Source organism: Typopeltis vanoorti, chromosome 4, assembly GCF_054136105.1.
Source record: "Typopeltis vanoorti isolate ZY-2024b chromosome 4, IOZ_Tvanoo_1.0, whole genome shotgun sequence".
Taxonomy (NCBI): domain Eukaryota; kingdom Metazoa; phylum Arthropoda; class Arachnida; order Uropygi; family Thelyphonidae; genus Typopeltis; species Typopeltis vanoorti.
In genome coordinates, this window is record NC_143552.1 from 16,201,006 (window position 1) to 16,225,924 (window position 24,919).

The 24,919-nt window shown below is 38.0% G+C and overlaps 1 protein-coding gene and 1 non-coding gene across 6 annotated transcripts in view; one reads left to right on the forward strand and one right to left on the reverse strand.

Annotated features, from left to right (window-relative positions):
* The window catches only part of Myo61F (unconventional myosin 61F), a 744,085-nt gene that overhangs the window by 390,825 nt on the left and 328,341 nt on the right, over window positions 1-24,919 (reverse strand). For all 5 annotated transcript variants that reach the window (XM_090391651.1, XM_090391648.1, XM_090391650.1 and 2 more), the window contains exon 14: window positions 7,172-7,309. In XM_090391651.1, the coding sequence (XP_090247777.1) occupies window positions 7,172-7,309 (138 nt within the window). The remainder of the gene's footprint in view (window positions 1-7,171; window positions 7,310-24,919) is intronic.
* Window positions 13,985-14,065, forward strand: TRNAL-UAG (transfer RNA leucine (anticodon UAG)). Its single transcript has one exon. It is a non-coding gene; the product is annotated as a tRNA-Leu (tRNA).

The following is a 24,919-nucleotide window of genomic DNA, read 5'->3' on the forward strand; positions in this document are numbered from 1 at the left end:
CTGCATGATTTTCTGGTAAAAAGAAAAACAGCCTCTGGCTGCATGATGATATAAAGGCGCCAAGGCCTTTTCTATACCTATTATCAATATATTTCTTTTTTCCCCATCATATTACCTGGCTTTTTTGTCTATATATTACTACCTATATTACAACCCCTTATGTTTTTTCATCTCAACAAAGAACTTCCTATAATCTGTGGCATTGTACATGTCCAAAAGGGTGCATGCTATGTATTACTGGATATAAGGACAACTTCATGTTAACCCCAAATGTCAATACATATAAATAGCCCCAACTTTTTTATATATGACTCTTGGCCACAAAAGATTATAAACTAATACATCAGTACCATGGGTGGAATAAAGATTTGTTTTCTATTTTTTATATGAAAAGGTTCTGGTTCCATTATATAAGGCCTGGATCAGGACTCATATGGATTACAGTGCACAGATTTAATCCCCTGGTTTTCAATGTGATAAGGATACATTAGAAAGGGTTCAGAGAAGCCTGACTAAGATGGAAACTGGTTTTGGGGGTATAGAATATGAAGACGGGGTGCTTAAGGGTCAAAGCTGTATAACTGAGAGGAGATCTCCACATAGCCTTTAAAGGAAAGTGGAGAACCGACCAGGACTTCTGACCTAATGTCCAATCCTCACCTTCTCGTGGTGCACCATGTTGGATATCTACCTGGATACTGAACGAATGAGGATGGGCTGGCAATTTGGGATTTAGCCGAACAAATTGTATTCTTATTGGCTTAAACCAATAGACAAAATGATGGTACAACCTGACAAAATTTCATGCCAGCTGAGGCGTCGCCCGGTTACACAAGGCCCCCGTTGTTTTCACCAGGGAACCAGGGTGAACAGTAAAAAGTCAGCTACTGGAACAATTCTGAAAGTACACCCCAACTGAACATCACCAGAGTTAAAGATCAGTACTATCAACATAAGAAACCTGAATGGCAAAGAAATGGAGCTAGCTGAGGAATTAGATAATTACCAGATCGATATAATAGGGGTGACTGAAACAAAAAAGACAAAACCTGGTGAAATCTTTCTGAGCAATAAATATAAAATGTTATATTCAGGCAATAACAATCAAGGAAGAGAGGTAGCAATAGTATTCAACACAAAATACGAGGCTAATCTTCTTAAATGGCAGCAATCTCAAGTAGAGTGATGTGGGCAATTTCAGAATGGGGAATAGGACAATGAGACTTATTTGTGCCTATGGTCCCACAGAAGGTTCTACTAAGGTAGAAGTGGAGGAATTTTATGATGCTTTAGAAAAAGCTACTGACACGATGAAAAGGGAAAAGTTGGTCCTTGTTGGGGATCTAAATAGCAGAGTAGGAAGTGATTGTCAGACATACAAAAATGTTTTGGGAAAATTTGGAGAAAAGAGCAAAGCTAACAATAATGGCAAACATTTGTTGGATTTCTGCTGCGGACATGGACTGGTTATTACTAACACAATGTTCCAACATAAAAATGTGCACAGATTCACATGGAGAGAAGAGGCAAAGAATAAGAAAAGTCTCATTGACTATGTTATTGTTGATAGTGATGTTTTCTCCCTGGTGTACAGAGTGCAGGACACCAGAGTGTACAGAGGATTTGAAATTGGAAGTGATCACTATTTAGTCTTGCGCAGGATAAAACTGAATTTCATATTGAAAAGAATAACATGTAAGAAAGTTTTAAAGCGAATAAAAATTGATCAACTCTCAGATGTCAACTGTAGACTAAAATACACAAAGCTTATTGAAGAAAAAATGAAAGAGTTTGAGAACAGGAACCAAACCTTGGAGATTCAGTGGCAAGCCTTAAAGAAAACCCTGATTGATTCAGCCAGAGAGCATGTGGGGGAGATTGTCTGCAAGGATAGAAAAATCAGAACTCCATGGTAGACACAGGAAGTTAAAGGTGATGGCATCGATGGCAATATCATATAAAAAACGAGGATATTAGGAAATTATATCAAACGTTCCTGGCAAATAGGTTAGCTTGTGCTCTTAGAGAATACAAAGACAAATGTTAGAAACCTAAACACTGTGTAAAACTAGCTAAACAAAAGTCATGGGAGGACTTTGGAAAGAACATAGAAAATAAATATCAAGAAGGTGGCAAAATATTCTAGAGGTTGTTGAAGAAGTAGACTAAAAAAGGAGAAAAAGATATCCTTGAAGTATGGAGTAACTATTTCGAAAAATTGCTAAATGAAACAAGCAGTGATAGCACAGCGGTAAAAATCACTCAATAGGCACACAGTCAGGAATACATATCCATACTGGAAGTAGAATAAGCCATCAAAGGCTTGAAATTTTGAAAGGCAGCAGGAGTAGATGATATTTGACCAGAAATGCTGAAGTATGGTGGTATAAAAGTCTTACAGTCGCTGCACTGCATAGTTCAAAAGGCCTGGACAGAAGGGCAAATTCCCAATGATTGGAGTAGAGCTCTCATAGTACCCATATACAAAATGTGAGAATTACAGAGATATTTCCCTACCGAGTGTTCCTGGCAAGATTTATGAAAGTATTCTTGAGAAACGGTTGAGAAGAATTGTGGAAAAAAAGCTTGGTAAAGAACAAGCTGGATTCAGGCCAAATAGAGGCTGTCAGGATCAGATCTTCACTTTATGACAAATAGTTGAGAAAGCATGGAAATATAACAAAGATCTGTATTTAAGTTTTGTCGATCTGGAAAAGGCACATGACAAGGTGTCGAGAGAGAGAGAGAGAGAAGCTATTCAATATGCTACAGTTATATGGTGTCAATGGGGCATTGTATGGAGCAATACTTTTTATTTGAGTTGTAAGTCAGCAGTTAGAATTGAAGCAATTACAGTTACAGGAAGATGGTTTAATGTTAAATCTGGTGTGAAACAAGAATGTACATTATCCCCTCTGTTATTCATTATCTATATGGATCACATTATGAAAGAAAGTGGTATTAAAAATGATATCAGAATTAGAGATGTTAATGTCAGCTCTTTGCTTTATGCAGACGATGTTATACTTCTAAATAAATCTGCTACAAGTTTGCAAGATTCCTTGACTAAATTAAATAACTCTTGTAATAGATATGATATGAAGGTCAGCAATAAAAAGACAAAGACAATAAAATAAGTAGAATCGTTGAAAATGTCAATTGCGTTGTGAACGGAGAACCTGTGGAACAAGTAAAACATTTCAGCTACTTAGGCACGATTTTTAGTGAAGATGGTAAATTAAATATGAAAATAGATAACAGAATCATCAAAGCTGGTATGGTAGGAAGTCAACTGAATAAATTCATATGGAATAAGAGACAAATTAGTCGGAACACTAAATTAGCTATATACAAGACAGTGTTCAAACCATAATAAATTTAGTTTAATCCTTTATCCCAGTGAGAGCAAACAAAGTTTTGCGCCTGAAAATATCTTCAGGACTGAATATGGTGTTGTACTATCTTACCTGGGTAAGTAGTACAAAACCAGGCAACTTGTAGCAAAGGTGGAGCAAGATACCAACACTTCTATCCCAGAATCTCCCATAATGCAAAACACATCCCCTTGTGGATATGTATAATATTATGCATTAAGGGATTGGCCACTACCCAGACTAGTTTTGACCTTTATTGAGGTCACTTCAGTGGGAGCCAGGCCCAGAGTTGCCTGGTATCTCCAACTCTTAGTGAAGATGGTAAATTACTTACTTACCCTTGGAGATACCAGGCAACTCGGGGCCTGGCTCCCACTGAAGAGACCTCAATAAAGGTCGAAACTAGTCTGGGTAGTGGCCAACCCCAGGATTTGAAGGGGATAAATTAACTATGGTAAGGGTACAAAGGCAGATAACAAAGATAGTTTCAGGAATGTACAATGTTAGTTATGAGGATTGGCTGAGGGAATGTGGACTGTGGAGTTTGGTGGATAGAAGAAGGAGAGGTGATATGATTGAGATTTTTAAACTATTGAGAGGTGGTCACAGGGTTGACACTGGGGAGTTCTTTCACTTGGTTGAACAGTGGAAAGGAGTGATGACAAGAGGCCATCCCTGGAAGTTGCGAAAGGAAACTGTGAGCAAGAGTGTGAGGAGTGGTTTCTTTGCATGGAGGGTGGTTGAACCATGGAATGCCTTGCCTGATAGAGTGGTGAGAGAGAACGGTCAATGAGTTTAAGGAGTGGTATGATAGACTTTGTGTTTCCTAGGAGGGACCTCCCATGATGAGTTTGATAGACTGTGTTTCCTAGGAAGGACCTCCGGCGATGTCTTTTGAGTCCATGGATGCCTGAATAATAATAAGCTATGAATAGAGTGGTTAATGTTCATTTCTTCTTATGTAACAAGCATAAATAATAATTGTATGTGATCTTACATAATAGGTCAGTGTTTTCCAAACTTTCACTACTGGCATACTGCTTTTAAAATTTAAGTAAGACTGGCATACCCCCCCCCTCCCCACATCTTAGTCAAAGGAAATTTGGGAGAAGTTATAATATTTCGTTCAAAGATGAATAATTATAAAGATATATATATATATAAATGGATGGAACACATTGAAAGAATGAAAACAGAAAGATTACCAAAACAAGCCTTTAATTACAAACCATTAGGAAAAAGAAAACCAGGACATCCTCTTAAGAGATTCAACAATGACTTCTAATGCCGGAACAGGCCACTTTAGGCCTAAATCCTTGCCAAGCATGATGATGATTATAATTGTTATTATTGCAATCATCATCATCATCAGAACTCCATGGAATCAAGAGACTCCTTGCAGAAGGTCTCACTCTCACATGCACAGCTCATCAAACCTTGACTTAAATGCATTCAATGTCTTTGCACTCACCACACTTTCAGGCAATGCATTCAAATCATCCCACCACCACCACTCTCCATTCAAATAATCTACTTCTTACCCCCTTGCTCCCATCTTCGTTATACAGCTTTCAGTGATGGCCTCTTGTTCTCCCCCTATCTCCAGACATTCTATGAAAAATCTCAACCATGTTAATCTGGTAATTATTCCTTCCAATTACCCACTCTCCATTCAAATATTCAAATAATCTACTCCTCACTTCCTTGCTCACATCCTCGTCATACAGCTTCCAGTGATGGCCTCTTGTTCTTCCCCTGTCTCCAGACACTATGAAAAATCTCATCCACATTAATCTGGTAATTATTCCTTACCATCCTATATGCCTTGATCACGTTCTCTCTCTCTCTCTCTCCTCCTTCTATCTGCTATGCTCTGAAATTTGATTTCTCTCAATCTGTTCTCATACTCCACATTCCAGAAAACAGAAACCGCCTTAGTCAATCATCTCTGAACCCTTTCCAACAACTCATCCTTTTGAAAACCAGACAGCAAATCTGTGCACAGTAATCCATATTTGGCCTGATCAAAGCCTTGTACAATGTAATCACAACATCCTTACTTCTAGATGACAGTGTTCTCTACATCATTGCCATAATATGCTGTTTGTCCTATCTCTGAACTTTCAAGATCTTTCATCTCTTCCGCCTCCAGTAAGATATCCCCACCAATCATATACTCTGCATCTCATCTTTGCTTCCCAAATTTTAAAACCTTACACTCTGTGACATTAAACTGACATCACCACACACTTGACCATTCAGACAGTCTATTTAAGTCCTCTTGCAAGGTTATAAGCTCTGCTCTACTTCTCATAACTCTCTCCAATTTTGCATCATCTGCAAACAGCTGTATATCACCATTTAAGCTCTTTCCAATGTCATTTACATACAAAATAAACAACAATAGCCCTAAAACAGATCCTCAGGGCACGCCACTACTGACTTTCCTCTTTTGGGTAATCATCCCCCCCCCCCCATACACAACCTGCTGATACCTATCAGACAGCCAATCATTAATTCAACGTACTAATCTACCATCCAACTGCACCCATTTTAGGTTAATTACCAGCTTGTCACATGGTAATCTATTGAAGTCCTTTGCAAAATCTAAATATACTACTGTATATGTATTCCCCTTGTTCAATGTATTCATCACGTCGTTATAATAAGTAAGCAGATTGCAAAAACACAGTCTTCCTTTAGCAAACCCATGCTTCCATTAAAGAGAATTCTGCTACTCTCGACCCAGTTTTAAATCCTTGTTCTCAGTAGCTTCTCCAACACTTTGAACACAACTCCAGACAAACAGAATGGCCTATAATTCAAAGCCTTAGTCTTATCACTCCCTTTATGAAGCAGAACAATTTTGCCCTCTTTTCACTCCTTTGGAAACTGGCCAATCTAAGACTCATGTTAAAAAGATAAGTTAAAGCTGTTGTTAACTTCTTGGAACATTAAGATATGTGGTGATATGCCATCAAGTCTCATGGACCTTTTGGCATCATTATGTTACATTCACAAGTATTTTATCCTTGTGATTATGTTACAATCACAAGGATGGAATACTTTAATGCATTGCTCATTCAACATCTTTACTATATCTTCTTCACTGCTTATCATTCTCCTATAATCATTCCTTCTCTGACCACATATTGAAAAAACTCCCTAGGATATTTTTTAGCCTCATTTGGAGGCTAAAAGTGGACTAAATCAGAGACTCATAGTGGACTAAATCAGCCTAATTTTCTCTCTTTCTCTCTCTCTCTCTCTGTGTTGAAAGTATCTATGATTTTTAATGAAGTTTCTGAGATGTCTCAGAGCCTTACACTGATCCAAGATTTGGACTGTGTACGCAGTTACTCAAAGGAAATTAACATTTGGTCAAAGCACACACTTTTTTTGGATGCCTGAAATAATTTAGAACTGTGTTTTAGAAGGATATTCAAAGTGGCTAAGTTATATCTTTCGTCACCACTGGAAATGGTGAGGGGGAGAGAGAATGACTGATCTGATCTGGCTACAAGTTCATATATAGTTTTCAATACATTTCATTATTAGCTGGTTGGGACTGATAAAATCAGTTAAAATACTTTATTATTGTGAAAGAATAATAAAATTTGGTAGTACAGTGTTGTATCAATTTTAAATTTACATTGGATTATATCAAAAAAAAAGTAAAATGTCACAGAAAAATAACCAGAGAGGCTTAAGTACATCATTTTAACTTATATTTGCTTAAATCATCATAAAAAAATTAAAGTACAATTATCAAAATATAAAAATTTTCATTAACTTACATCTCTTGCTAAAGTTTTTTTTGTTTTATTATCAACTAATCTGTGAGTAAGAAAATGTGGATGGCATCCTACAATTTCTTCTAATTTAGAAAGAAAGGTAATGTCAGTGGCATCCCCTGGTCTTAAGCATTCTTCATCCTGCATTAATAAACCTTTTATAAAACTCATAATTTTCTTTTAAACTTAATAAATGATAATTAATTATTGAAAACAGTAATTAAAAAACTATGGTATACATTTGATATAATCACAAAAAAAGCACACAAAAAAATGAAAGTTACAGTTTTGTACACTATAGAGTACAAAACCATCGAAATTATATTTGGTTAAAGTATATACTTTTAACAATAAACAGTAAAGATAAGGTTTGGCATCCACTGAATTCCAGACTTCTTATTCATATATCTTTTTTTTTAAAGGTAAATCTACCTATACAGCACAGGGCATCCAATTCTTTTAGCCTATGGCTACATTATCTATACAGTCAATGCTGTGGCACAACTGGTTAGCATCCAGTAATCATGAGACAGTACTTGGATTTGCATATTATTCAGTTCAAGCTTTAGTGGAAAAATTTCTTTCTTTTAAGGTTACATGGTGATCAGCATTCATATTTATCAATTTAGGGACACAAAAACACACATGTTGAACAGATTATTTTATTAATTACTAATAAAATAAAACTTGACATTTCGACCCCCGTATTGAGGTCATCATCTGAAGAATACAAGCGTATAAGGAACCAAGCTACATGCTCTAGCCCTGTATACCGGTAAACTAAATCTACATAGTTAATTAATCCTTTTCCCTAGCCTGCCTTCTAGTGATAAAAAAAAAAATAAATAAATAAAATAAATAAATAGAACTACAAGGATTATTTTATTAGTAATTAATAAAATAATCTGTTCAACACGTGTGCTATTGTGTCCCTAAATTTATAAATATGAATTTATTGGGAAAATGGCTATTTGTTTGGTGACTCCACAGTGCAGTCAGAAGAACAATGGGACATGTGCACTTCTAGTGAAAAAGACTCGGGTTCGATTCTTATGACGATGTGAGGAGTCTTTATATGGGCTTTTTAGATAAAGGCGAGATAGCCATAGTAGGGTTTCTTCTCCTGGAAAATTGAGTTTTTCCTTCTGAAAAATAGGCAAATTGGCCATAAAACATATGCAATGAAAAGAAAAAGAAATACTGCATAGGATGAGGTATTGCAAATGGTAGTTATGTACTGTGGATGATGGATTGTGTAAAAAGAGTGCAGTATTGTGTAATGCAGAATGGTCTTCTATGATGAGTCCTACAGCTTTATAAAGGCGTCATATAATCAGTAGTGTAGGTAGGTTTTTGATGCTCTTAGTAAATTCAAAGCTACACATTTTTGTGTATGAAAATTTTGATAATTAGTAAAACATGATGTCAATGGCATCCTCCTGACATCATATCTTTGGCAACAATCCTAATGCCGTAATATTCCTATACTACTGCATGCAATAACAGTAATCATCAATTACACATAAGCTGCAAATTGTCATATTATTGTATGTTTATTGTTACTAAAATGATCACACAATTTATTACTATTATGATATGGCATAATGAGACTTTGCAAGATATTGAATGCAATGGTCAACTTTTATAGATGGAAATATGGGACAAAACGTAAGATGAGTATCTTATGAGCAGAGCTTTTTTTTTTATTTTATTTATTTAGAAGATTAGATATTTATTACAACTTTCAGCTTTTTTCCATCAATGGAAAAGCATGTCTTACAACATATGGACATCCATACTGATGTTTCATAAAAGGCTTATATAAAGGTTAAACTGATTTTTGAAGCCTGATTTTAATTTCTTTGACACAATACAGTACAAGTCCTGCAATTTTCCCATTTAGTTTTAATCAATGGAAAAATTGATTAAAATTCAAAATTTCTTACTTGAACTAATCATTTCAAGAAGAAGCAAACTAAATATAATACTGTTGAAAGTTTTTCACTTGGTTATATTATAAATTAAAGATACCAAGAAATCATATACTTGGTTTAATCCATTATCCAAGTGTAAGCAAACAAAGTTTGCGCCTGAAGTATCTTTCAGGACTGGGGCAACTCGTGAGTTGCCCCAGTGCTGAAAGATACCCAGGACACCTCCAAGGAGCCAGGCCCAGGACTCTTTGGAGGTGTCCTGGGACTGGCTCCCAGTGAAGAGACCTCAAGTGAAGAGACCAAAACTAGTCTGGGTAGTGGCCCTTTCCTTAATGCATAACATTATACATATTCACAAAGAGATGTGTTTTGCATTATGGGAGATACTGAGGTAGGAGTGATGTTAGCTTGGTCCACCTTTGCTACGAGTTGCCCAGTGTTGTACTATCTTACCCCAGTCCTGAAGATATTTTCAGGTGCAAACTTTGTTTGCTCACACTTGGATAAAGGATTAAATTAAATTTATTATAGTCTAACAAGTGAAAAATAAACTTTCAACATCTTTCTCTAAATCCAGAGTAATTTATTAAAAAGATGGCACACCTTTTGGCAACTCCTATAGGTAAAGATGACCTCGCTATTGCTTCTGCCTGGTATCTTCACTTCTGAGCCTGACTCCCACTGAAGAGACTTCAATAAAGGTCGAAACTAGTCTGGGTAGTGGCCCTTTCCTTAATGCATAACATTATACATATCTGCAAGGAGATGTGTTTTGCATTATGGGAGATACTGAGGTAGGAGTGATGTTAGCTTGGTCCCCCTTTGCTATGAGTTGCCTGGTGTTGTACTACCTTACCCCAGTCCTGAAGATATTTTCAGGCGCAAACTTTGTTTGCTCACACTTGGATAAAGGATTAAACTAAATTTATTATTGTTAAAATTATTACTTTTAGCTCAATATTACACAGGCAATGGTTAACTACCTCTTCTTTTTTAACCTTTTAATGTTTTCATTATGGTAAAATTATGAGTATTAAACCATGTAGGAGTCTGAGTCATTTTAATTTCTATGTTTCAATCTTCATATGAAGTCACCGTATCTGAGTAAAGATGTATGCATACATATACAGAGGAACAAGTTACATTATACTTCACATAGTATGTCAAAGCACTACTAATTTGGAAAACTTTTGTCCTATTAGTCTGAATGCTGGTGAAAGAAACACTCAAACACAAATGCCATAGTCCTGTTTAGCAGATGGGTAAAAAAACCAACAAACAGCAGAGTTCTTTCAATGTTGGCTAGCAGAAGCCAGAATAATTATTGATAGATGCTGAAAGTTTTTATGCTTGGATACAAAGCATAATATACTCAACAAAGCATAAGCAAACCCAAGAATAAGCAAAGCTTGCAAGTGATGTATCTCCACCACTAGTTTACTTGTATCCAGAGACTTCTGACTTTACTTCACTGTTGGAATGCAAAGCACACTTCCTTTCAGGTGTATATATTGCAATGCATTATGGAAGGGTCACTAAACAGATTTGTTACAGCTTTTATTGAGGTATCATCAGCTGGAATTAAACTCAGGAAGATACTAAGGCAAAAAAAATGCAGGTCAGTTATTTACTTTCCACAGTGTCACCATATTATTAAAATACTTAGATCGGAGATAACTGAAGAAAGTTTATTTTACTCGGATGCAAAGTATACTATACGGATATTAAAGTTTATTCTATGTTGCTGTTGGTTGAGTGGGCCTCCCAAAATGAGTCTACTGACTCCATGGAGCTTACCAAAATAATAATAATTAAATACAAATGTAAAAAATATACATTATTTATGATTATATTTGTTAGCAGCAACAGTAGGCTCTATTCCACGAGTGAAGAAGTGGCAACAATTTGGTGAAAAGTGGATGACAAACAATATCAAACAGGAACTGCAGTTGAAAAAGAGATTATGGAAGAGATATAAGGAGAGAGGTGAAGGGCAGATACACAAAGAATATAAGACGCAGGCCAGGAGAGTGACCAGTATGGTAAGAAAGACAAAACTGGAATATAAGAAGAGATTGCACTAAGATCCAAAGAAAATCCTAAGGGATTTTTTAGCTATGTGGCCAGTAAGAGGAGAAATGATTGTGGAAGAACGACATTGTGGGATAAAAACAGGAATAGAGTGACTGATGCAGAGGACGTAGTGGAGTTGTTCAATGAGCACTTTATTGGAATATTTCATCCTGGGGAAGAAGGTTTTAATACTAGATAAACTGAGCAGATTCAGGGTTTAGATGTGCAAGAGGAGAGTGTGTTTCAAATACTGAGTACTCTGGATACAGGAAAGCTGTGGGACTGGATGGTATTTCACAAGGGATTTTGAGATAATGTGCTAAAGAACTGACAGCTCCATTGATCTGGGTCTTCAATAAAAGTCTGACTGTGGGAAAGGTACTCAAAGAATGGAAGGGAGGTAAGATAGTGCTGCTGCACAAGGGTGGTAGCAGACTGGAAGTCTAATTATAGGCCAGTTTGTGTGTCATCAATAGTTGATAAGGTCTTGGAGAAATTAGTAAGGGACTATATAAAGTGTTGGGTAGATGAGGGTAATGTTATCTGTGAGAATCAACATGGATTTGTTAAGGGCACTCTTGTTTTAGTAATATGATTGTCTTTTATAATAAAGTGACAAGAGCAGTTGATGAGGGGAGAGGCATATACTGCTATTTTTTTAGATTTTGCAAAGGCATTTGGCAGGTTGCCACATGATAAGTTGATATTAAGTTGCAGCACATGGGTTTAGATGTCAGGTTAGTCAACTGGATTCAGGATTGGCTGTCTGATAGGTATCCGAGAGTTGTGTATTGTGGGGCAACATCAAGGAATCAGAAGGTTACAAGTGGTGTTCCACAGGGCTCAGTACTGGGACCTGTATTGCTCAACCTTTATATCAATGACATTATCAATGGATTGCAAGGGGACATCCAGTTGTTTGCAGATGATGTGAAGCTGGGAAGTGTTATCAGTAATAGTGTACATGTGGCATTCCTGCAAGAGGATTTGAATAAACTAGACACATGGGCAAATGAATGGGGTTGTTGGTTCAATGCAGCAAAATGAAAAGTTTTGAAGTTTAGGAACCATCGATAGGAGGATGCATACTAGAATGGAGGAGCTATACTGGAGGACGTAGGGGGAGACAAGAGATTTGGGGGTGATGATTGATAGAAAACTGAAATTCATGGAGCATATTGCAAAGGTGGTGAAGGTAACACAGATGACTGCTGCAATACTGAGAAGGACGTTGACCTACAGAGATAAAAGAGTTATCATTCAATTGTATAAGACTCTGACAGACCAAATTTAGACTATTGTTCTCAGATTTGGTTCCCAGGATTTGAAGGGGATAAATTAACTGTGGAAAGGGTACAGAGGCAAATAACAAAGATGGTTTCAGGACTGAACAATGTCAGTTACTAGGGTCAATTGAGGGAATGTGGACTGCAGAGCTTGGTGGATAGAAGAAGGAGAAGTGATATGATCGAGACTTTTAAATTGCTGAGAGGCAGTTACAGGATAGACATTGGGAAGTTCTTTCACTTGGTCGAACAGCGGAAAGGAGTGATGAAAAGGGGCCATTCCTGGAAGTTACAAAAGAAGGCTGTGAGCAAGAAGTTTCTTTGCATGAAGGGTGGTTGATCTGTGGAATGCATTGCCTGAGATAGTGGTTTGAGCAGGAACAGTCAATGGGTTCAAGGAGCGATATGATAAACTTTGTCTTTCCAAAAAACGACCTCCCACGATGAGTCTTTTGACTCCATGGAGGCCTGAATAGTAATAATAATTTAGTAATCAAAATCATCATGAACTTCAAGGATATAGGCTTGTTATGGTGGCTTGTCCTCAAAAGCCATCAGTAACTCTTCATGAAAGTCATAAGGGTTGAAGATGTGCAAACAATAGGCTCCCTTGATCAACTGCAACTCCTCCTTCTAGGAGTATGAGTTATTGTTCCAAAAGATGCTCTGCAACCATGTAATGCCAGTATAACATCTTAAGTTGGACAAAATGCCAACTGTATACCCAATTCCTCCTAAGAGTTTAAAATTCAGAGGAAGGAAAATCCAGAAGTCTTACGTTAACAGCCCAACTATTAAGCTACCAATTAAAAGACTAATATGACATGGGCAATTTTATGTTACATTTAAGTCAATAAAGAATAAAATTCAAATGGACTCTTGAAATTATTAATTAATGACAAGAATACAATTTAAAAGAAATGTATAGTATACTTTGTAACCAATTAAAAGACCTTTCAACACTTGTCTGATATCCAGAGTATTTTAATAATATGGTGACTTATTTTTCACGGTATTAACAACACCACAAACACTTTTAATAACAAAGATGTTTTATTAACGCTTATATTTCGCTGATTTTCAACTCAGCATCATCAGAGCACAACACACATGTAAACACGACAGTGAGTGAGTGAAACAATATAATTGCAAAAGACAAAAGATCTAAAGTCCTATTTTTGGCGCCCTCTAACAAAAAAAAAAAAAAAAACAGCAGTTATCCAGGAGTTTTTCTTAGGATAACCATCTCCCAAATTTTTGGCAAATTAATGCAACCATATTTGTTAAGGTTGGGAGAATTCTTCAAAGCCATTGCTGACTCAAAAAATAATCTTTCAGATCTATAACGACTCCTAAATACCACATTCGTTTTCCTCCATCTAATCCTGTGTGAAGGAGTGTCCAAAGCGTGGTCTGCCAGTCCCGACTTGCCATAGTAATAGTAGCGAATGTATCTTTCATGTTCTTCCAGGCGGATGTTCACTGATCTTCCTGTTTGCCCATAATACTCGGCCACGCTACCTTGTAGCGTGGCCGAGTGGTCTAAGGCGCTGGTTTTAGGCACCAGTCTCAATGAGGCGTGGGTTCGAATCCCACCGCTGCCAAAGTTTTTTGGGTATAGAAACAATGGCATTTATATGCTGTATACTAATGCCAGGAGTATCCGGAATAAGGGAGAGGAATTGGTGGCGCAGATAGCATCAGCCTGGCCAAAAATTATTGCGATCACTGAGACGTGGTTGACAGAAGGGGATATAAAAACAGAAATAGAAGTCGCTGGGTATAGCATTTTTCGCCAGGATAGGAGGGGAAAGCGTGGTGGTGGGGTGCTGCTTATGATAAGTGATGACCTATGTCCTCTAAGAGTGGAGAATTTGGAAGGTAGTGAGACAAATGATTTTGAGAGCGTATGGTGTGAGGTAGAGGTAGGCAAGACAGGATATTTAGTGGGGTGTTGCTACAGACCCAGGAGCACAGAGGATGGGGACCAGGAGATGTTTAGACAGCTAAGTTTGGCAAGTGCAAGAAGAATGATTGTTATGAGAGATTTTAACTTCAGTAGTATAACTTGGAGAGAGGAAGATGCATGTAACAATAGGGGAATGGAATTTCTAGAATTCTTGAGGGACAAATGTCTTAGGCAACATGTAACAGAGGGAACAAGAGGTTCAAAAATTTTGGATTTGGTTATAGCATCAGAAGAGTTGATAATAACTGAGTTGACGTCTCTCCCACCAGTTGGAGAGAGTGACCATATGGTTTTGACTTGGAAAATGAATAGACATGCAGGAGTATCAAAGAGACGGGAACTTATGTGGAATTATAAGGCAGGTGATTATAATAGTCTTAGACGTCAACTTCGGGAAGTTTCATGGAGGGAGGAATTGGAAGGCAGGGATATCACCAGTGCGTGGGAAATTGTGAAAGAATATTTGTTATCAGCAATGGTAAGTTGTATACCACGAGTGAAGAAGAGGGCGCAATTTGGAGTAAAGTGGATGACAAGCAATATTAAACAGGAATTGCATGCGAAAAAGAGGCTATGGAAGAGATATAAGGAGACAGGTGAAGAGATGCATGAGGAATATAAGACACAGGCCAGAAAAGTGACTCGTGTGGTAAGGAAAGCGAAACTGGAATATGAGAGGAGATTGGCTCTAAGATCCAAAGAAAATCCTAGGGAATTTTTTAGCTATGTGGCCAGTAGGAGGAGAAATGACTGTGGAAGAATGATATTGTGGGATAAAAATGGGAATAGAGTGACTGATGCAGAGGACATAGTGGAATTGTTCAATGAACACTTTATTGGAGTATTTCATCCTAGAGGAGTCAGTTTTAATGCTAGAGGGATAGGACTGGTACGAGGTCTGGAGGTACAGGAGGAGAGTGTGTTTCAGATACTGAGTACTCTGGATGTCAGTAAAGCTGTGGGACTGGATGGTATTTCGCCACGAGTTTTGAGAGAATGTGCTAGGGAATTGACAATACCTTTAACGTGGCTTTTCAATGAAAGTCTGGCCTTGGCAAAGGTGCCCAGGGAATGGAAGGAAGGTAAGATAGTGCCATTGCATAAGAGTGGTAACAGACTGGAAGTGTCTAATTATAGGCCAGTCTGTGTGTCATCAGTAGTTGTTAAGATCTTGGAGAAAGTAGTGAGGGACCGTGTACAGCATTGGGCAGATGAGGGTAATGTTATCTGTGAGAATCAACATGGATTTGTGAAAGGACGCTCTTGTTTTAGCAATATCCTAGCCTTTCATAATAAAGTTACAAGAGCATTAGATGAGGGAAAGGCATATACTGCAATTTTCTTAGACTTGGCGAAGGCATTTGACAGGGTGCCACATGATAAGCTGATATTTAAGTTGCAGAACATGGGTCTGGATGTCAGATTGGTCAACTGGATTCAGGATTGGCTGTCTGATAGGTATCAGAGAGTTGTGTATGGAGGAGCAGTTTCCAGGAGGCAGAGGGTTACAAGTGGGGTCCCACAGGGCTCAGTACTAGGACCTATATTGTTTAACCTTTATATCAATGACATAGCCAGTGGATTGCAGGGGGATATTCAGTTGTTTGCGGATGATGCGAAGCTTGGAAGGATTATTAGTAATAGTGCAGATGTGGTAGCCCTGCAAGAGGATTTAAATAAGCTAGATAGATGGGCAAATGAATGGGGGGTGTCAGTTTAATGCAGCAAAATGTAAGGTCCTGAGGTTTGGGAAACATCGATGGGATGCTACATACTCTATGGGAGGAGTTATACTGGAGGAAGTAGGGGAGACAAGAGATCTGGGATTGATGATTGATAGAAACCTGAAGTTTAGGGGACATATTGCAAAGGTGGTGAAGGTAACACAGAGGATTGCTGCTATTATGAGAAGGACACTGACCTGCAGAGATAAGAGGGTTATCATTCCGTTGTATAAGTCTCTGATCAGACCACACTTGGACTATTGTTCTCAGATTTGGTCCCCAGGATTTGAAGGGGATAAATTAACTGTGGAAAGGATACAAAGACGGATGACAAAGATGGTTTCAGGACTGTACAAGGATAGTTATGAGGATCGGCTGAGAGAATGTGGACTGCAGAGTTTGGTGGATAGAAGAAGGAGAGGTGATATGATTGAGACTTTTAAACTGTTGAGAGGTGGTTACAGGGTTGACACTGGGGAGTTCTTTTGCTTGGTTGATCAGCGGGAAGGAGTGATGACAAGAGGCCATCCCTGGAAGTTACGAAAGGAAACTGTGAGCAAGAGGGTAAGGAGTGGTTTCTTTGTGTGGAGGGTGGTTGAGCCGTGGAATGCATTGCCTGATGGAGTGGTGGGAGCGAGAACGGTCAGTGGGTTTAAGGAGTGGTATGATAAACTTTGTGTTTCTCAGGGGGGGACCTCCCCTCGATGAGTCTTGACAGACTTTGTGTCTTAGAAAGGACCTCCCTCGATGAGTCTTTTGACTCCTTGGAGGCCTGAATAATAATAATAATAATAATAATAGGCCAAATCACAGTCACACAAAACTTCATACACTCCTGGTTGTGCTAAAGGGTGAAGTTTATCCTTAGGCGAGCGGATCAGAGTTGCCAGCTTGACATGAGGTTTGAAAGTGGTGCGAAGGCCGTGTTTCAACAATACTTTGGCTATCTTTTCCGATGTACCTCTGATATAGGGAATAGAAATGGTCATGTTGTGTTCTTGTGTATTAGGGGAGGGCAGAGTAATGGGCCTATGTAGTATTTTATCTATTTTGTAGGGATTGTAGCCGTTGGCTAAGAACGTATGGCACAGGTATTGGAGTTCAGTGGTCAGAGCTGTATCGTTAGAACAAATGGCTCTGGCTCTGTGTGTAAGTGTTTTTAAAATGCCGTACTGTTGGACTGGATGATGATGTGGTTATTTATGTAGGTATCTTCCTGTGTGTGTAGGCTTTCTGTAAATAGAAAAAGATAATGCACCATCTGAAAGGCGGGTGACTAATGTGTCAAGAAATGGTAAACAGTTATTTGATTCTTTTTCTACTGTGAAGTGAATTTTGGGGTGTTGGCTGTTTAGGTAGGTGACAAAAGCATCCATAGTGTCTTGTCCATGGGGCCAGATGTCAAACACATCATCTACATAGCGTAACCACACTTGTGGCTTGTATGTAGCTGTGGTAAGTACTTTGTTTTCAAAGTGTTCCATGTAAAAATTTGCTAAGGGAGGAGAGAGGGGGGAACCCATAGCACTACCATTAATCTGTTTATAGAATTTCCCCCCCCATTTAAAGTAACCTGCATTCATGGTAAATAGAAATAATTCAAAAATATCTGGGGGAAATTTAGACTTGATTAAATCAAGAGTGTCTATAAGTGGTACATTGGTAAATAAGGAGGTGACATCGAAACTAACCATTATGTCTGAATCTTTTAGGATTAGATTTTTAACCAGTGTTTTGAAATGGATTGAATTTTTTACAAAAGTAGAGGAGTTGCCAGTATGGGGGGCAAGCGACTTGGCTAAATGCCGGGCCAGTTTATATGTGGGACTATCTATGCTATCAACTATGGGGCGTAGGGGAATATTAGTTTTGTGGATTTTTGGTAATCCATAAATACGGGGTGGTTTAACATGAATTTGTTTTATTTTCTTGATGATTTCTTTGGGCCATTATGTCACTTTTTTCAGTAATTTTCGGACTTTTTTCTTTTGAGACATCGTAGGGTCTCGATGTATAATTTGATATGTGGAACTGTCACATATGAGATCTTGCATTTTTCTGTTATACTCTTCTTTATTCATGATAACTGTTGCATTTCCTTTATTGGCTTTTGTAATAATAATATTTTTATTATTACTTTATTATTACTTTTATTATTAAACCACCCCGTATTTATGGATTACCAAAAATCCATAAATACGGGGCACCCTGTCAAACGCCTTTGCAAAATCCAAAAAAATGGCAGTATGTGCCTTTCCCTCATCAACTGCTCTTGTCACTTTATTATAAAAGACAATCATATTACTAAAACAAGAGTGCCCTTAACAAATCCATGTTGATTCTCACAGATAACATTACTCTCATCTACCCCAACACTTTATATAGTCCCTCACTAATTTCTCCAAGACCCTAACAACTACTGACGACACACAAACAGGCATATAATTAGACACCTCCAGTCTGATACCACCCTTATGTAGCGGCACTATCTTACCTTCCTTCCATTCCCTGGGTACCTTTCCTTCAGCCAGACTTTTATTGAAAAGCCAGGTCAACAGTAGATTCTATAATTCAGTAGAATATGTAATGCAAATGTGCTGCATTTCGTTACGAGTCATGACTCGTGAGTGAATGTAGCGATATTATTATTAAGTGAGACCTCCAGGGAGTCAGGGACTCCCTGGAGGTCTCACTTAATAATATTGCACCAGCTATCATACTTATTCTTGAATTCATTCATACTGCTTGCACTCACAACATCCAATGGTAATCCATTTCAATCACGCACCACCCTATGAGAGAAAAATCTAGCTCTCACCCCCTTCTTAGTGGCATTCATTCTCAGCTTCCAAAAATGTCCTTTTCCCACCTTCCATAAACTGAAAAATTCCATCAATTGAAATCCTGTATGACGCTTTCAGAAGTTTGTAAGTCTCAATTCTCCTGTTTGTTAGTGTCTACAAATTCTCAATCTGTCTTCATAATCAGTATTCCATAATCCTGATATCATTTTTAACACTCTCCTTTGTACTCTCTCCAATATAAGTATATTGGAGACATAAGAATCACAACAGAAACCAGGAGACAAGATTTGTGCATAACAGTCTAACTGAGGCCTTATCAAGGCCTTGTAAAGACGCAAAATAACATCCTTATCTTTACATGTGAATGTTCGCTTCAGCATTGCAATTATCTTTTGAGTTGTATTTGCAATCTTTGCTACATGGCCCCTGAACTTCACCTTCCTATCTACTACACTCAAGGTTCCATAGCTTCATCAATTTCTTCAAGCATAATCCCACCAATATAATACGACATTGGATATCTATTCACACCGACGTGAATGATTTTACATTTACCGACATTGAACTGACATCCATTTTCCCATGCCCACAATTCTAGCCGATTCAAATCATTCTGCAAGCAATGCATACCAGCAGCATTCCTGATTATCCTATCTAGATTTGCATCATCAGCAAATAGCTGTAATTCGCTTGTCAAATCTTTCTCAATATCATTCATGCATAGATTGAATAACAATGAACCAAGTGCTGATCCTTGTGGTACACTACTTGTTACCTTAAATCAGGGGTCTTCAACGCATGGCCCTGTGGGATACAGGTGGCCCATGGAGCTCTTTGCTGTGGCCCACCGGCCATTTTGAAAAAATAACTACTTAACATTAGAACGCGATTAAATAAAAAATAATTTCAATGAAGCCTGTAGGCCACTAAACTATACTGCAGTATTTAGAACTGTAAGATGCTTTCCAGATTCACAAGGAACACTGTGCATTTGATACATTACATAAAATCCTATAAAAATAAATATTAAATAGACATGCTTCTTCAGCCATCTACCAGCGCCAAGCAGTACTTAAGTACTAGTACTAACGTCGCAGGTAGATGGCTGAAGAAGTGGTTCCTTCGAGTGTGCTGTCTAGTGCCTTCCAGATACATCTCGAAGGTTCTCGATACTTCGTTATTTTCATATGAACAAGAGGATCTCATCCACAGTCAGTCGTGAACAGTGTGATATTCGTGTATAAGCGCACACAGGTTTGTCATGTCAGCCATAGCCTATTGTGGTTTTATATTGCCAAACTTTTTTCATTAGTGTGAGACATATTCAGTAGATAATAACCGTTACACAGCCATTTTGGATCATTTTTTGGGTTCACCTTCCATTACTATGGCGAGTAAAAAGCATAAATCAAGTGATTCTTGTCTGGGTTTTAATAAAAAGTGGACCAATTTGTACTTTTTTGTGCCGATCGATGATAAGCCAGTGTGTTTAATTTGTTGCGAGTCAGTGTCAGTATCAGTATCAAAAGAATACAATATAAAACGACACTATGAGACAAAGCATGCATCCAATTTCAATCACCTTGTGGACAAAGCGAACCGTCTCTAAATTGATTTAAAATGCCAGCAGGGTATGTTTAAAAGGCAGAGGGAAGAGAGCGAAGTGTGCATCAAAGTAAGTTATGTAATAGCTGAAAAAATTACTAAAAAATCAAAAGCCTTCTTGGACGGCGAGTTACTGAAAAAGCATCTCATCGCTGCTGGGGATATTTTGTGCTCAAATAATAAGGAAGTGTTTAAAAAAACCGAGTTTGTCTGGGGTAACTGTAGCACGTCTCGAAGAACTTGCCAATGACATTGAAGGAACTTTAAAAAAAATGGTGGTCCGAATTTACATCATATTCACTTGCTTTAGATGAGAGCACAGATGTGAAGGATACAGCACAACTGACTATCTTTGTCCGTGGCATTGATCAACAATTCAATGTGACAGAAGAACTGCTAGTGCTCATACCTATGAAGGGAACGATGAAAGGCACTGATATTCTTGAAGCTGCCAAGAAATCGTTCCAGTGTTTCAACTTCAGCTTAACCAACCTCAAGGGTGTGATAACTCATGGTGCCCCTGCTATGATGGGAAACAACAAAGGGTTTGTTGAGCTGCTATGGAAAGAACCGAAATTAGAAGGAAAAGATTTCGTCCATTACCACTGCTTAATTCACCAGGAAAATTCGTGCACGAAAACTAATAAATTTCAGAATGTCACAAAAGTTATTGTGACTATTGTCAACATTATTAGGGCAAGAGGATTGAATCATCGTCTATTCCAAGAGTTTTTGACCAAGAGTGCAAAGTGGATTATGACGATGCGGTTTATTATGGTGATGTGAGTTGGTTGAGCAGAGGAAAAGTTCTTAAAAGAGTTTTTGATTTAAAGAGCAAAATACAGCAGTTCATGCAAACCAAGGGGAATCCGATTGTGGAATTTAATGATCCGAAGTGGATGACAGACATCGTCTTTGTGACTGATATCTCGTTGCATATGAATGACCTAAATATGCAGCTACAATCCAAAGATCAACTGGTGCATACTCTGTTTGACCACATCAACGCTTTTGTGGCCAATCTCAAACTTTGGGAGGCATAATTTGCCAAAAAGGACTTAGCTCATTTTCAGCTTCTTGCTGAGTCCAACTATTCGTCTCTTGATGAATATGCTACAAAATTAGCCATGTTGCGAAGTGAGTTCGAAGAGAGATTTAGTGATTTTTGTAACCAACAGTCTTCTTTAGATTTATTTTCAATGCCATTCAGTGTCAAGGCTGCCAAAAGGCCAGGATCAGTACAAATGGAGCTGCTTGAACTCCAAAACAACTCTTCTTTGAGAGAAAAATTATTCAATGTGCTCTTGTTTACATTTTACAAAGACTACATTTCTGAAGATGCATCCCCTAGTCTTTGCCAGCATGCTTTGAAGATATATGCTTTGTTAGGAAGCACATACTTATGTGAGCAGTTCTTCTCCAGAATGAAATATGTAAAGTCCAAGACAAGAACTCAGATTACGGACCAACATCTCGAGAATACTCTGTGCATAGCGACTTCCAACATTGATGCCAATATTGAGAAGCTGGTCAAAGAAAAACATTGCCAAGTTGCCCATTGGCATCGTAAAAAATGAATGTTTTCTTCATTAAATTGCCATTTTTCAAGTACTGAGTATATTAACTTATCATGAACCGACCCTTACCTAAACTCTTAAAGTTGAGTTTGTTTATTTTTATAGGATTTTATGTAAAGTATCAAATGCACAGCATTCCTTGTGAATCCAGAAAGCATCCTAGAATTCTAAATACCACAGTATATCTTGGTGGCCCGCAGGCTTCATTGAAATTTTTAATGCGTCCCACATTGTCCGAAAGGTTCAAGACCCCTGCCTTAAATCTTGCAGACTAACATCCCTAGTATACCACTTTTTGATATCTGTCAATCAGCCATCCTCTTATCCACACTAATATTCTATAATCCAAACCCATATTTTCCAATTTATACAACAGTCTACCATGCTGTATACCAAAAGCCTTAGCAAAGTCCAAAAGTATCATGGTGTATCCATTCCCCTTGTCAAGTTCAATGGTGACATTGTTATATAATGTGAGCAAGTTGCTAAAACATGACCTTCCCTTAGTAAACCCATGTTGCTCATTGCAAAGCAGAGATTCACTGTCAACCCATTTCTGAATGCAAGCTCTAACCAAATTTTCCAAAATCTTCACCCACTACTCCTGAGATACTAATTGGTCGATAGTCGGATACATCCATCTTTGCACCACCCTTGTGCAATGGAATTATCATACATTCTTTCCATTCCTGCAGAATCTTCCCTGTTCTGAGATTGATATTAAACAGCCTGGTCAAAGGAATAGCCAGTTCAGCTGAACACTCTTTTAGCACATATGCTGATATCCCATCAGTCCCTAGTGCTGAATTCTTATTCAATTTGTGCAACAGCTCTAATACCTTGTCATCATACACCTGAGTTTCTTCATCCAGTGAAGAGGTAGCAATAAGCTCAATGTCACGTACACCAGGTTGATAGCTTTTAACAAAATGGACACTCATTAGTTGAACAACCTCTTCTCTATCTGTAACACTCATGCCATCTGCAAGTAGAAGAGTTATTCTTTCATATTTATTCTTTCTTTTACTTGCAACATGATATTGATAGAATTCTTGTGGGTTGTCTTTAGCACCCAGAGTCAGTTTCTTTTCATATTTGGAATTTGCTTGCCATACTACAGTTGAGACTATTCTAGCCTGCTGATTATAGTTTTCATAATGCACATCATCCTTATGCACATGGTATTCCTTCCACATCATCCATTTCTTACGAATCTCTTGCTTAATAAGATTATACATCCATTTGACTAGTACCCTATTTGTTCTTCAAACTCTTGGGACACACTCTAATATTGCATCATTTAAGTATTGTTTAAATGCTTCCCATGTACTGCTGATATTTTTCCCATCCATCAACCATTCCCATTCCACTGAACTTAGTATACTTCTCAGTTGGTCATAATTTTCTGCTTTGTAGTTCAGCATGTAACCTTTTCTGAATGAAACATTCATAAACTTAGTCACTTCCCAAGTGAGTACTGCATGATCACTGTCACCAAAGCAGAATAGTTATATCTTTAACTGAAACACACTCTGACACTATAATCAAATCTAGCACTCTTTGACCTCGAGTTCCTTCTGTCACATGCTGCTTGAGGAAGTTGTCCTGCAACAGCTCAATAAATGTATTTTCATTCTTCTTATGAGATTCCACTGCTATCCAATCAATATTTCGATAATTAAAGTCTCTCATTATGATTACTCTTTTCGCTCTACTGGACAAGGAAAATGCATCTGCAGTGACATATTTAAATTTTGCCAAAGGCTTTTAATAGGTTGCCATCCACAAGTTGCTCACTAAACTGAAGTAGACTGGACCGGATGATGGACTAGCGAGTTGGATAAGTGAATGGCTCATAATAGGTATCAGCAAGTTGTGTATTGAGGGGGGGGGGGGAATAACTCTCTTGAAAGAGGAAACACACTACGGTGTGCTTCAGTGGCTTTGTATATTAATAATATTGGGATAAGTTTAACTAGTCATATAGAACTGTTTGCAGATGAGTGTGAGTGATGAGGAATCAAGCAGATGTGGCCCTTACAGGAGGACTTGAATAGATTGCATGTGCGGGCAACAGTATTGACCTGTCAATTCAATGTTGCAAAGTATAATGTTCTAAAATTTGGTAGGGATGAATTTGCAACAGGATGCAAAGTATACACTTCTCAGGGAAATTTTAGAAGTTCAGGACAAGAGACCATGGAGTGGTGGTGGTGGACAAAGATCTCCAGTTGAGAGGTCACACTGCACAAGTTGCGAAGACATCACATCAGATTATGGAAATGATGCAGAGGACCTTAACTTGTAGAAATAAAGAAGTTCTGGTTCCATAAGTCTTGATCAGGCCTTGTATTAATTACTGGGCATAAATTTGATCCCCCGGTTTTCATAGTGATGAGGATATATTGGAAAGGATCCGGAGAAGACTGACCAAGATCATAACTGGCCTTTGGGATATGAGGACAGATAGAGGGAATGCATTCTGAAAACCTTGTAAATAAGAGAAAGAGAGGGGATATGATTTAGACATTTAAGTTGGTAAAGGGTTGTTATCATGTTAATTTGGGAGAATATTTTTGTAGATGGGAGAAGGGGATAGAAAAAGAGGACATACTCAGAAGCTGTATAAGGTGTGAGTAGGGGAATCACTAGTAGGTTCTCTGTGTGGAGTGATTGGTGAGTGGAATGTATTTCCTGACATTGTGGTGAATTCAGATATATTGAAAGCTTAATTCACAGTTTGTTGGGCTTTGTGTGTAACAGTGTTTACCTCCTGCAA